Source organism: Mus pahari, chromosome 9 (assembly GCF_900095145.1).
Source record: "Mus pahari chromosome 9, PAHARI_EIJ_v1.1, whole genome shotgun sequence".
In the NCBI taxonomy this organism is placed as follows: Eukaryota; Metazoa; Chordata; class Mammalia; order Rodentia; family Muridae; genus Mus; species Mus pahari.
In genome coordinates, this window is record NC_034598.1 from 86,046,034 (window position 1) to 86,060,510 (window position 14,477).

Sequence of the window (14,477 nt, forward strand, 5' to 3'; positions counted from 1 at the left end):
TCAAGCTAAACAGTGAAATGATGACTTCTCGGCCTTGTTTCTTCCACCCCACCCAGATAAGTAGTTTAAGGACCAAAATTTAATTATATCTCCCAATCACATTAAGTGGATAATAAGACCAAGAGGCTATAGACAACACCAGAAGGGCTTGCAACAATCTCAGGAGTAAATGGATCTCTGGACTTGATCTCAAAGACTCTTGAGCTGTGCCCGCAATGGCCTGAATCATAAAACTTTTTTCCAAATCCTCTGGTAGCATAGTGGATGGACTAAGAGCACAGACCCTGAACATCGCCTGCAGCTGTTGGGTACTCTTGACTTCCTTATGGGGTTAGCCAGTCTCTGCCAAGTTACCCAGTCTATCCGTCTCTTAGCTTCCCCATTGGTAAATGAAGATAATAATAGAACTACCTGGTAGGAAGAGTAAATGAGTCATATGGGAAACACTTGCAACAGTGCTTGGGGCAGCGTGAGAGCTATACAGTGCCAACCATTTATCACTTGGAAAGATGAGCATTGTGCCAGGGCCTTTGAAGCCTGAGTAAGAAGCTCTGGCATTGGCAAGCAAAAGCACATGACCTTGGCAAAATTGCTTAATTTCTCTGGGACTATTTCATTTCTTTCTGTATGTTATGAAGGCAATTATATCTTTCTGCTTACCTCACAGGGCTGTCATAAAGACCAGTAGAGGTAATGGATGCAGGATTATTTAAGACACTCAAAGTCTATTAGGAATTAGGAACCTTACTAGTGTTATTTCCCTTTGGATTATTGGATTTATATACAATCAGGGCAATTTTTACACCTTACTCTTTAACACAAAGAACCATGAAGAAGGAAGCTGGGTGGTGATTGGTGGTGCACACTTCTGATCCCAACACTGAGTAGCAGAGGCAGGGGGATCTCTATGAGTTTAAAACCCACCTGGTCTACAATTAAAGGATAGCCAAGGCTATACAGAAAAACGTTGTCTCGAAAAACAAAACAAAACTCACGGGGACAGAACATCTGTTCCTTATATAAAATGATGATGGATTGGCCAACCAAACCCAGTTCAAAAGTCATGGTTTCATGATTTGAAGAAATACCCAGTACTCCCATGTATTAAAATGAATTACAACAGGAAGGGTAATAAATGGGGGCAAGAATACATTGATTCACTGTATTCTACCCACAATGGGCTGTGACTACACAAGCCAGGCTAGGATGAAATTTTATCTCAAGGACTTTGCACTTGGACCTTCCTCCATCCATCAATTTTTGTGCAAATAACTCCATGACTCATCGACTGTACACACACACACACACACTATATATATATATATATATATATATATATATATATATATATATATAAAATTAGGAGCTGTAGGATCTAGCTCAGTGGGAGAGCTGCATCCTGGCATTTGTGGAGACACAGATTTTATTTTCTAGTTCTAAACTAAAACCTGGACCTCAGAATCAGCGTGTGAATGAAGATCGTCACTTACAAGATGCCCAACTTTGGTTTCCTTGCATGCCAAGGGGGCTTAAAAAAAAATAACACTTCACATTTTGAGTTTATAACCAGCATTACTGTAAATTATGGGTGGAAACAGCTTTTGATGGTGCACGGTATGTTGCGAGCAGCAGTTAATGTTAGCTTGTGACGGTTATGCTTTCTTTCTATACCCTCTTATCCTTTTTATTAAAATTTTTCATACAATATATTTTGATCGTGTTTTTCCCTTTCCCAACTCCTCTCAGATTCTCTCAACCCACTCAACTGTACATTCTTCTCTCTCTCTCTCTCTCTCTCTCTCTCTCTCTCTCTCTCTCTCTCACACACACACACACACACACACACACACACACACACAAAGCCAGGCGGTGGTGGCGCAAGCCTTTAATCCCAGCACTTGGGAGGCAGAGGTAGGTGGATTTCTGAGTTCGAGGCCAGCCTGGTCTACAGAGTGAGTTCCAGGACAGCCAGGACTACACAGAGAAACCCTGTCTCGAAAATTCAACAAAACAAAACAAAACAACCCCCACACCAATCTACAAAACCGAAAATCAAAACCAACAGGCAAATGACAAATATGACAATGTCCAAAACAAAACGTCCACAAAAAATACCACTGAGTTTGTTTTGTGTTGGCCAACTTTTCATGCAGTGAAAACTGCATCCGCAAACTGCACGACGGACAACCAGGAAGAGCACGCATGCTCGGCCCGCCTCTTCCGCCCACGTGACCGACACATCCTGGCTTTCCAACATGGCAGCGCCCAGCAGTTCTAGCTACACGTGAGGAAGAGCAGGCCGCCGAGCATTGGAGAGTGTCGCGTGGGGTCCGCTTTCTCCCTCCGTACTGCCCGCGGATCCTTTCCTGTCGTCCCGAGACCCTCGCGGGCCGCTGTCCCGCCGCAGCCATGAAGCCAAAGCCACTTTCGCACAAGACCGAGAACACGTACCGGGTGAGCGCGGGAGTCTGGGCCGGGAGCCGCGGATCGCCCTGCCTCTGCCTGACGGGCTGATCGCCTTAACCCCAGGGCCTGCAGTGTCGGGGCAGAGCCGGGATCGCTTGCCTGGAGCTCTGGCGAAAATGGGAGACTATGCCAGTATAAAAAAAACATTAGTTCGCAGGGAAGTGGGGAAACTTGAACTCCAGAGTCCGCCTTTTAGCGGTGCGATCTGGCCTGTCTGGGCAACTCCCTTCACTCCAGGCTCACATTGACCGGCCCAGGGGATCGTCTGCAACCGAGTCCCCCCTTCTAATTTTAAAGACTGAACGGAGGAAGGTGGGGCGGGCCGGCAAGTGGCGAGTGACTTCTACTGGCTACTGTTGTATTTTATAATGCCTTTCCAAGCCCTTTTGTAACCGAGTCTGTCTGTTTTTGTTGTTGTTTTTTTAAAAAAACACTTTCTTCCCACAACTTAGCGAGAACCCTGTGCTTTCGGTGTGGTATGAAATGAGAAAGCTGTACCATCGGTTTGTAAGCGTTCGTCCAGGTTCCAGTCTGTGTGGAAATTGTATTTGGTAAAACAATGTAGGAGGTAGAACGGTTGGTGGAGTGTTTGAATAACATTCAGGAAGCCCTAGGTTGGGTCCCCATTAAAAACAACAGTACCAGATATAACAAAAACAGCTGGGCCTGTTACCCCAGACCTGGGGATGTAGAGGCAAGAGGATCTGAACTTAAATTTTAAGGTCATCGTTGGCTACATAGCCAATTCCAAGGATACTTAAGTTTAAAAAAGAAAGAAAGACACAAAGATGAAGTTATGCAGACATATAGAAGTATTTCTTATCTTCAAGTAATAACTGCTTTTGGTTAGAGTTCTTACATTTACCTTTTGTGTTTCATAAGTAATGGCTGCTTTTATTTTAAAAAGTTACATATTTTATGATCCATGGAAACCACAAATCTGAAGTGATGCACTAAGGGTACTGTTGTTTGTGGTGATGGTCCAGAGGTTGCTCACTGAAGCTCTAAACATTCTGTGTTCAGAATTTGATATGATTATGGTGTAGTTTTACCCCAGCAGGTATCAAAACCTGATAAGCATTGAACGCTATTGTGTCTTAAATATGCTTTTTCTCTGCAGTTTCTTACTTTTGCGGAGAGACTGGGGAATGTGAACATTGATATTATTCACCGCATCGACAGAACTGCAAGCTATGACGAGGTAAGAGGGAGTTCTAAATTTCTCTCACTAATGTAAGTAAGCTGTTTTTCAAGCCATTTGTAATGTACATGCAATGATTTAGACCTGTGTTGTCTAATTAAAAAAAAAAAAAAGCCACACACAGAAAATAATGTTCTTTCACTTTAAACCTAAATCCCTCAATAGCTATCTGCAGCTAGTTGGAATCATCCGAGAGAAGTACCATACGGGGTGGTACATGTTCATCCTGGCCTCGTTCAGTTGGATGATGCCGTGCTGAATGAGCCGTTGGCTTGACTTGATTCTCAGTTGGGTTTTGTTACTGGAAACTCTTCTCATGTCCATTGCAAGCGGGTCTGCAGACCTGTACTTTTTGGCAGCTCCGATTTTAAAGTGATTTTAAGGAAATGACTTTCCTGGTGTTTAGTTTCTTCCTCTTGAAGATACTAAACTGCGCGATTCTCCAGTTCTAACCACGTACCTGTCATCCTTCTGTGAAGAACGGTTTCCCTTTTTGCTGCACCAAGCCCTTAGTGCTTCTGCTAGCCTTTCTTAAAAGGCTTAACCTTAGCCTCAGTCTTGTTAATGTTGACACCTTTAACTTGGAGTTTCAACCCCAGCTCTTCATCTGTTCCCGATCAGATTCTGTACCGAGTCTTTGCCAGCATTGTCTATTACCACTTTGGCATGTTGAATGATATCATCTAGACCAGCCTAAAATGCTGCGAGAACTCACAGTAAAGGGAGCCTTCTGAGAGTGGCAGAAAGGATGTCAGAAGATGATTTATAAGATGGGACCTGAACTGAGTTTTGCTGTAGGTTTTAGCACGGCAAGAGGACAAGAGTGGCTTTTCCAGGCCCAGGGGAAAGTCTGCACAAAGCAGCCGAAGCTAGGGAATGTGTGTCCCATTTAAAGTACGACAAAACTGTTCAGTCTTAAAGATGTGCTTAGGGTGCACACGTGTGGGGTGTCTGGAACAGCAGAGGAGGGTAGCTGGAGAGATAGGAAAGATCAAAAGGAGTTTCATGTGCTGAGAAATTTGGATTTTATCCTAAAGCCATAGGATTCTGTTCTAGAACTGTAAGCAGGGTAGCAAGTGACATGATCAGGCTTAAAATTTTTAGCCTTTCTGTCTTTAACATGAAAGAAAGAGCAGGATGTAAACTAACAGAGAAGATCTGATGTCTGTATGAGAAATGATTATGATAGTGCTAACCAGAACAGAAGGGAAGTTTCGGGATACTACGTTCAAGAGCGGGAACTGACCTACTGAATGTGTGGAGAGGAATGGAAGGCAGGTTAAAGTTTTTGGTTGCAATAGCAGGATGGTTGAAGATGGCACTCAGCAATCTGTGAAGGGATTCCAGGTGAGGATGAAGAAGGAAGATAACAAATTCTGGGCCAGCTGGGACTACATACACGACTCTGCCATTTGCATGTGCATACACACTCTCTAGAGACAGGATAGGCATTAAATGCTAATGGGAGAGAGTGTGCAATTCTTAAGAGGAAGATAATTAGTTAGATAATCACTTGAAACTTGTTGAATGTGATGTGTAGTACCTGTGACCCATGCAAATTATAGTGTCCATGGGATATTTGAGAGAAAGGGACAGCTCCAGAGAGTACAGTAAATCTTAAACTACTGCTAGACCACCAAGGGAAACACGAAAACACACTTGACTAGCAGAGTGTGGTGGTCACACATTTAATCCCATATTCAGCACTAGAAGGTTGATCTCTGTGAGTAGGAGGCCAGCCATGCTGCATAGTGAGACCCTGTCTCAAAACCTTTGTGAATCTAGAGCACAGGTGAATGCAGAGGAGCAGTTGCAGACTTAAGCTCAGCAGGTGGTTTTAGAGTAAGCTACAGGAGAAGTCAAAAGTACCAAGCAATAAAATGTTAAAGATGAGAGTGCACAATTTAAAAAAAAAAAATTACATAATGAATGTGTACTGGCATCTTTTTATAAGAATTTTCCTTACAAAAATTCTTAGGCTGAATGATCCAAAATGGCTTCAGTTACACAACTTATAGCGGAGGATGTTGGTCTCCATTCTTGTTGTTTTAGTTAGAATTCTATTGCTATGATCAAGACTATAACTAAAAGCAGGGAGAGGAACTTGGGGCAGAAGCAGAGGCCATGGAGGAGTGCTGTGTACTGGCTTGCTCTCTGTGGCTTGCTCCGTTTACTTTTGTATGCCACACAGGACTATCCAGGGGTGCCATGGTCTCCAGTGGGCTGGGCCCTCTCACATCATCAAGCAAGAAGATGGGCACGGGCTTTCCTCCTTGGCCAATCTAGTGGGAACATTTTCTCAATTGAGGTTCCTTTTTCCAAAATGACTCTTCCTATATCAAGTTGACATAAAGCCAGCCAGGAGACACTTCATGTCTGTCTCAAACACAGCTAGACTGGCTTTCTTTCCAGGGGGTAAGATTTCATTGTCTTTCTAAGATAATGAAAACAGGATGGGCAGACCCTCCTAAAGCCATGCTTAGTGTGTGACATTTCCATTGTAAGTCATTGTTTATAGCAGGGCTTACTAAATTTTATCTCCACCCTACCTCCTTTACCAAGCAATCCAGGGAGTGATTTTTAACATTCTAGCAGAATACAATCAAAAGATACACTAATTTGCAGTAGGAAAATACTCTTTATTTTCTGTATTTAAACCATTATACTTCACTTTTCTAAAGTGAAGGATAATATATAATATATTAATATTATAATTATTTATTATTAATTATTATAATTATTTATATGTGTAGTTATTTATAGAAGTTTCCTTACGTTTTTGGCTTTTTTTTTTTTTTTTGATTTATTTATTTATTTCGTATGTGGGTATACTGTCACTGTCTTCAGACACACCAAAAGGTGGCATCGGATGCCCATTACAGATGGTTGTGAGCCACTATGTGGTTGCTTGGAATAGAACTCTGGACCTCTGGAAGAGCAGTCGGTGCTCTTAACCACTGAGCCATCTCTCCAGCCCATGTTTTTGTTTTGTTTTGTTTTGGTTTGGTTTTTGTTTGTTTGTTTTTGGTCTGTTTTTTGAGACAGGGTTTCTCTGTATAGCCCTGGCTGTCCTGGAACTCACTTTGTAGTCCAGGCTGGCCTTGAATTCAGAAATCTGCCTGCCTCTGCCTCCCAAGTGCTGGGATTAAAGGCGTGAGCCACTACCTCCTGGCTATGTTTTTTGCTTTTAATAAGAAAAATTAGAAATAAATCAATATATATAATGTACTTTTATCACACTGGGATGTGTCTTCAACATCCTTCTACTTAATGACAACAAAATAATTTAATTTTTATTGATTTGTTGCTGGGGATTGAACTCAGAGCCTCACGCATGCTAGGGGTGCTGCCTACCACTGAGCTGTATCAAATTCTTTAACCCTAATATAATTTGGGGGTAGGGGAGGTTGAAACAGGATTTCTCTGTATATCCCTGGCTGTCCTGGAACTTGCTCTGCAGAACAGGCTGGCCTCAAACTCAGAGATCTGCCTGTCCTGCCTCCTGAGTGTGCTGGGATTAAAGGTGTGCGCCAATACCATCCAGCTCCTAGTCTAATAGCCACGTTGTACACTTGCGTTTGTATAGGCCACAGAAGTAGTACAACTCTTGCCTTACTGTTGGATCGTAAGCTGTTTTGATTTCTTCTCAGTGTAATAACCCTTTATGTGTGTAAGTCTTAAAAGTAATGGCTTAAAAAAAGTAAAATTGCTGGTGGAAGGACATTTACTTTTATGTCTAAATAAAGTACCAGATCTCCTCCCCGTAGGGTTGTAGTAGTCCACATGTCTAAAAGCAGAATGAAGAACTGAAGAGTCCTACATTTTTTTTTCTGCAGGCAGTTTTTCCTGCCTATTACTTGGGCTTTAGACAATTATTTGCTGCAACCAAAGCAGCATGGCTTGTTTTTGTAATTCACCTACTGCTGGTAGACTCCCAGTGGCTTGAGGAAGTTGGTTTTCTCTTCTTCTCAAAAACACAAAAAGAAGTTTTTAAACCCTTGATCCTTGTGCTAAGATGCTGGCTGTGGTCCATGCTCTGCAGCTTGGTCAGTTGTCCTGGAGTTGCCTCACTGACATCTGCCTTGCTCTTGACAGGACGTCGAGACTTACTTCTTCGAGGCTCTGCTGAAGTGGAGAGAGCTGAACCTTACGGAGCATTTTGGTACCATCTGTTTCTTTGTATTTCATCTTCCTATAGTTTGCACTTTTATGTTCCCAACAACTAGTGATGTGATGGAGAAACAGAACATAATCGTTTTTGCTTTCTTTCTTTTTTCCTTTTGTTAATCCAGGGAAATTTTACAAAGAAGTCATTGACAAATGTCAATCTTTTAACCAGTTGGTCTATCATCAAAATGAAATCGTCCAGAGCTTGAAGACTCACCTGCAAGTTAGGAACAGTTTTGCCTACCAACCTCTTTTGGAGTAAGTCACATATCAAGTGAAGGCTCAATAGTGTTTATCTAAGTTTTAAGGAAAATCATGTTTCATCACTGGCCTTTAAATTACTGTCTATAATTTAGAAGCAGGATGAATCTGCCTTCCCTGTTAGTTTACTGAGTCAGAAAAAAATGTGTTTCTGCAAAGCAGCATCCTGGGTGTACATTTCACTTTCTCTGTGCACCTACAAGAGCTGTATGTTTCCTTGAAACCACGGATGGGTGTCTTGTTAAACAGTTATTCTGCTATAACTGTTTCTGGTTTACTGTCTTTGCTCACGTGTTAAGATTTGAAGGGTTTTATATGTCTTCAGATTTGAGCTGTTAGTGATGGCACACTCTATAATCCCTGCTCTCAGGAGGTGGAAGCAGCCTGGGCTATACAGCAAGAAAAGATCTTGTTTCAAAAACTAAGACAGTGACAATAGAGGCTTGATTAGAAGTTCTTCATTTTAATTCATGCAACTATCATAGGCTATCTATATTATTGGTCAGCTTTTTATTTTTAATTGGTTGCTTCTTCTTCAATCCAGTTTAGTAGTACAGTTGGCACGAGATCTGCAGACTGATTTCTACCCCCACTTTGAAGACTTCTTCCTGACAATCACGCCCATCCTGGAGACTCAGGACACAGAACTGTTAGAATGGGCTTTCACCTCGCTCTCGTATCTTTACAAGTACCTGTGGAGACTGATGGTGAAGGACATGGCCAAGATATACAGGTGCCCCTTTTCTTGTGCACTGCCTTCTTCCTTTGCCCTGACCTCTCCCTGACTCCAGAATACCTTTCCAGTCCACTGCCTAATTATTTCCTTATACAGAGTTGATGTGCCAGTCATGGTAATCTACATTTTAATCTGTCAGCTTGCTGTGTATATCTTAAATTTGTATACACCTACTTTCTTTCTTCCTCAACTCTTAAAATTATACCCACCCATCCAAACTTGACCTGAAGTTCCTCATATTACCCCCTCCCGCTTACTAGCCATGATAGCTTTGAAGTTTGGACCTCTCTGGCTGTGGTTTATTTTGTCTTGTTGATTAGATCTCACAAGTGTTATTGTATTTCTTTGTAATCTTGTCTTCTGCAAACCCCTGAACTGTTTAAGAGAGACACTATTTTTTAAATGCACAGGGATGTGGAGGGAGATTGAACTCCTTGATGGCTTTTTGTTTAAAGAAAAGATTCCTACATGTTTAAATCAGACTAAATGGGTCTCTTCACCTGTTTTTCCAATGATTTCTCCTGTGCATCCCAATAGAAGGTGTGGGTGTGGAGCCAGGCAATGATGTCAGTGATCTTCCTCTTGGCTCCTTAGAGGCATCTTTGATCTAGTTACCCAGGATTCCAGAATCTCTTCTGTCATTTATACAGCTCAGTGAACTTGTAGTGACTGCTTCCTGTTTTAACTCACTTGGTATGGTCACAAATAAAACATAATAGAAGCCCTTGTTGTGTGTTTATGTTAGGATGAAGAATGGGACAGAGCACAGAGGGTCTTAGATCATTGAAAGGCCTTCAGCCCCATTGCAGGGACTCCTGAAATACCTTCTGGGTTGAGCCTTTCCATTTCTCGCTAACACTTGCCTCTTTCTTGCCTTGACACCCCAAGCTTCTGTTTCCTGACTAGCCTTTTAACTAGATCGTTAGCCTCTTTTTTCTTTAGCTTGTATGTTGCTGCCAAATTAACCTTACAGAAAGTATGGTATTCAGCCAGTGTGTATTCACACCTGCTGTTCTGAAGGTTGTTAGCTGCTAGGAACATGGCAGAAATAGGACAGCATACTCTATGTTTTCTATCATAGGGCAGACTGACCTTGTGGTTCTATAGTTATAGCTGTGTGGTATATGACAATGAACAGGTTGTTTAGCTTTGCCCTTGACTCATTATCTAAATAATGGAGATAGTAATAGTACCTGCTCATAGAGCTGTGCTGATTGAATGAAGCAGTGCAGAGGAAGTACTTGCAGAAATGCAAACTACTGCCCAGACTCTGTGCCTGGCTGGGGTTCAGAGCTGCATGTTTCTCCATCATTTCCCACCCTCCCCAGCTATCTCACCCCTCCTCTCTGAGGTGTGCCTCTTGTCTCCTTACTATTCCCTGATATGGTTGGTTAGTTCTGCTCACCCCATCTGTGCTTTTCCTAATGGTAAGCTTCCCAGTTTACAGCTGAGTTCATGCTGCCTTTCAGAACTCACTGTGTGTGTGTGTGTGTGTGTGTGTGTGTGTGTGTGTGTGTGTGTGACCATTTCATGATGTCTTTCTGTGAGGACCAATACCCCTTAGCCTATTGCCTCTGGCCTCCACCTTCTGTTTGACGTCTGAGTGTCTATAACCACGTGCATGCCTAGCACTGATGACAAGATTGCTGACATGTAGCAGGTCTGAACTAAACTGATGCAGTTGATGGAGCTGCCCTGTTTTTCTCCTTTTACAGCTTGTATAGCACCCTCTTGGCTCATAAAAAACTACATATAAGAAATTTTGCAGCCGAAAGTTTTACTTTCTTGATGAGAAAGGTTAGTGTGATATTTTCTGTGTTTATTGGGAGTAGATTGTCAAGAATCAAATGACTAGAATAGATAGTTTTTGAGGTGATTACAAAGTAATTTTTTTAAATACACAATGAAGTTGGTTATTATTCTCAGCTTATGTTGCCATAATGTTTAGTCTTTGTTTGGGAGTTAGTGAGCTATAATTTGGATCATTCTGTTACTTGGGTTTTTATAACTTTCAGTGTACATAATATAAAGTGCCCTTTGGTCAGTGTAGGGAATTCTGTAATGATTTCTTGCAAGGGAACAATTGCATTGTACCATTTGTGTTTGGATTTTTCCTAGTGAATTTTAGGTTTTGGTAATAAATTAAAACTAGTATTAAATTTCTTTTATGTTTATAAAACATGAATATTTGGTTTACTTTAAGAGATATAGTGTTGCCTTATGCTGTTTTTTCTTAACACATGCCTTCCTGTCACACCAATTTATCACCCTCATGTGACCATTGCAAGGCAAGTTCAAAATTCTAGTATGAAGTTATTACGTCTGTGCCTTTCAGAAACTTCAGAAGTCCATTTAAATATGAATATATATAGTAGGAAGCATGGCTTCTTAGTTGGACATACTTGTATTTGTAAATGCAATTTCCCATTTCTCATTTTAGGTCTCTGATAAAAATGCACTTTTCAACTTAATGTTTCTTGATCTTAATGAACATCCAGAGAAAGTGGAAGGAGTTGGACAGCTGCTCTTTGAAATGTGCAAGGGAGTCAGAAATATGTTTCACTCCTGCACGGGCCAGGTAACGAGTGGGGAGCAGTGCTTGCAGTCTGTGTAGAAGAGAATCAAGCAGATGACAAGGGAGGGCATCCTGGGATGCACAGGAAGCACACTGGGGAGAGGCAGGCTTAATACTGCCCTTCTTGATGTGGCTTTGGGTGCTTTTACTTACAAAATTGCTTCTGTCTTCTTGATCCTGAGTGCTTAACTGATGGTCATGGGTAGATAGGGAGGGATAGGCAGTTCTGTGATAAATTCCCCATTCTAAGGCTGGGCAGTGTGGTGGTTATTCATCTGTAATCCCAGCACCCTACATGTTGAGGCAGATGGATTGAAAATTTAAACCCAACGGCCGGGCGTGGTGGCGCATGCCTTTAATCCCAGCACTCGGGAGGCAGAGGCAGGCGGATTTCTGAGTTCGAGGCCAGCCTGGTCTACAAAGTGAGTTCCAGGACAGCCAGGACTATACAGAGAAACCCTGTCTCGAAAAACCAAAAAAAAAAAAAGAAAGAAAGAAAGAAAATTTAAACCCAGCCTGGGCTACAGAATTAACAGTCAAAGCTGCCAAATCTTTTATAAGATCAATGATAAAACAGAACTTAATGCTTTCTTTAAAAAAAAAAAATGTTATTCAAAAGCATTTTAACTGCTGTCTCTTGCATTCCCACAGGCACTGAAGCTCCTTTTGCAAAAGCTAGGACCAGTCACTGAAACAGAAACTCAACTACCGTGGATTTTAGTTGGGGAAACCCTAAAAACCATGGCCAAATCCACTGTGGTGTATATCTATAAGGAACATTTTGGTGTGTTTTTTGACTGTTTGCAAGTAAGTTCTGTTAAGAATGTGTATGTAACAGGGCCGTCTGCATGCCTATCTCTGCTGCTCTGAGCAGGGCAGCACACTGGTGGGCATTGTGTTCCATCATCATTTCCTATATATTTCCTATGCTTCTTCTATACATTGATTACATCCATCTTCCTCCCCCTCTAGTCTTTTCACACCAGTGGAGCTTAGTGGTTGTGAGAATTGCTAGAATTCTGTTGGCATCTTGTTCTCGCTGCTAGTGTGACTCGGAGGCATTATTTAGAGCGCCAGTTGCGTGGTATTCTCATATGCTAAAATGGGGCCGATGTTACCTATTTGTCAAGGAGGCTGTGAGGGTGTGTCAGGACTACAAAGATCACAGGGCAGGGCTCCGTGACTACTGGCTGCCGTCTAGTGATGCTTGAAACATCTTCCTTCTTTATAAAGCCGAACAGTGTGAGGAGGGAGCTGTCACAGAGTATTCCGTTACTGCCTGAGCGAGGGGTTTGGTGCTTTGTAGTTATTTTCTCCATTACATTTTTGATTTGAAGGAGTCACTCCTGGAGCTACACAACAAAGTTACAGAAGAAAACTGTTGTGAAAACTCTGAACAGATGAAGCGCTTGTTAGAAACATACCTGATCGTCGTGAAACATGGAAGTGGGTCCAAGATAACAAGGCCTGCGGACATTTGTGGGGTGAGTTCCCAAGTCTGATGTGCCTAAGAGCTTGTTATAAGCTGGGGCTGGGGTGTGTTGTAGCTCTGTGTTGTACACTCACCTAGCACTGCAGAGGACTCGTGACCCCCAGCACTGGAGGGTGGAGTGGAGACTCCTATGCGTGCCTTGTGTTTTCTTCTGTTTTTACAGGTATTGTCTGAAGCATTACAGACAGCCAGTCTCTCCACATCTTGCCGGAAGACTCTCTTGGATGTAGTTTCTGCTTTGCTCCTAGCTGAGAATGTTTCCTTGCCAGAGACCCTCATCAAAGAAACCGTAGAAAAAGTAATTCACTTTAGCAGCTGTTGCTTGTGTAGTTAATAATGTGTTTAACTTAAGTATGTCTGCTGCATATACAGATGAAGCATGACAAAGGTTCTGCCCCCAAGGGATTGTTCTTGTTGGGTAGATGGGAGCTTCATGCCTTCATGGAAACAAGTATAATGGCACAATAACAGCTAAATCCCTAAGCAGACATTAGGGAGCATGCATAGGCTACTGTACAGTGTGTGGGCTATGCATGTCAGGGTAGGTATGATGCCTACCATTCTGATAAAGGATTAGGGAGCCTGGGAATGGGTACTTATCATATGGTGAACTAATAGCTTAGAGGTGTCTATTGAATGATAATTGTTAATTCTACGTACTAGAGGAAAAGCGATAGCTTTTCAAAGAACACATACTTGGAGTAGTCTTAAAGTTTTTGCCAATGGAGAAGGAAAAAAAAAAAAAACCTGGAGAAGGAACATTAATGACTGACTTGTTTTCACAAATGCACGTAGGCTGGGCACAGGGACACTGGGAAAGTGTTGACACCATAGGAGAACTCTCTTGGCTTTGAAAAGTTTGGCTTTGTCCCAAAGATAGGGAAGGCCCTGGAAGAATTCTGAGCAGGGCCATGCTAAGCTGTTTGCAGTCCAGTGGGTTTGGAAAGCGGGTTGGAATGAGACTGAAAGTAGAAACCTGAGTTCCTCTGGAACCTGCTTTTCCTGTTGTGACTGCCTGTAGCTGGGAAGGAGCCAAGCATCCTTGAGGGCCTGTCACAGTCACTGAGATGCCTGCTCTGCATCGGAGTTCCCTCAGAGCCTGCTAAGCCTCTGCATGGAGTACTGGTTGGCATGTGGTGTGCCTACCGTCCCTGACTGTAGTTACCCTGGGGGTGAGGAAAGAACCACTGTGTACATTTACATATACTTCTGATCTCTGCTGCTACTCAGGTATTCGAAAGCAAATTTGAGAGACGTTTGGTTTTGGATTTTTCTGAAGTCATGTTTGCTATGAAGCAGTTTGAACAGGTAAGCAAGACATTAATTTTAAGGCTCTTTATAAGTGTGTCGTGAAATAATTAAATTTGAGATCCTGTGGTTTCTTTGTTGTTGCTGCTGCTTTTTGAGAGGAACAGATTCAGTGCTTGCAGTTTTAGTTAATATAATTTTAAAGAAATTATATTCAGTCAATAAAGAAATTATAGTCAATACAGTTACATTTGTATACTAAGTCATTTAAAATTACCGGGCGTGGTGGCACACGCCTTTAATCCCAGCACTTGGGAGGCAGAGGCAGGCG

At 42.2% G+C, this 14,477-nt stretch overlaps 1 protein-coding gene across 1 annotated transcript in view; it reads left to right on the forward strand.

Annotated features, from left to right (window-relative positions):
* The first annotated feature begins 2,250 nt into the window (after positions 1 to 2,250).
* Positions 2,251 to 14,477, forward strand: part of Utp20 (UTP20 small subunit processome component) — an 80,287-nt gene continuing 68,060 nt past the window's right edge. The window contains exons 1-11 of the mRNA XM_021205799.1: positions 2,251 to 2,454; positions 3,587 to 3,667; positions 7,763 to 7,829; positions 7,960 to 8,092; positions 8,640 to 8,828; positions 10,547 to 10,628; positions 11,272 to 11,409; positions 12,058 to 12,213; positions 12,744 to 12,890; positions 13,062 to 13,196; positions 14,129 to 14,206. Of these exons, the coding sequence (XP_021061458.1) occupies positions 2,410 to 2,454; positions 3,587 to 3,667; positions 7,763 to 7,829; positions 7,960 to 8,092; positions 8,640 to 8,828; positions 10,547 to 10,628; positions 11,272 to 11,409; positions 12,058 to 12,213; positions 12,744 to 12,890; positions 13,062 to 13,196; positions 14,129 to 14,206 (1,251 nt within the window). The 5' untranslated portion in view covers positions 2,251 to 2,409. The remainder of the gene's footprint in view (positions 2,455 to 3,586; positions 3,668 to 7,762; positions 7,830 to 7,959; positions 8,093 to 8,639; positions 8,829 to 10,546; positions 10,629 to 11,271; positions 11,410 to 12,057; positions 12,214 to 12,743; positions 12,891 to 13,061; positions 13,197 to 14,128; positions 14,207 to 14,477) is intronic.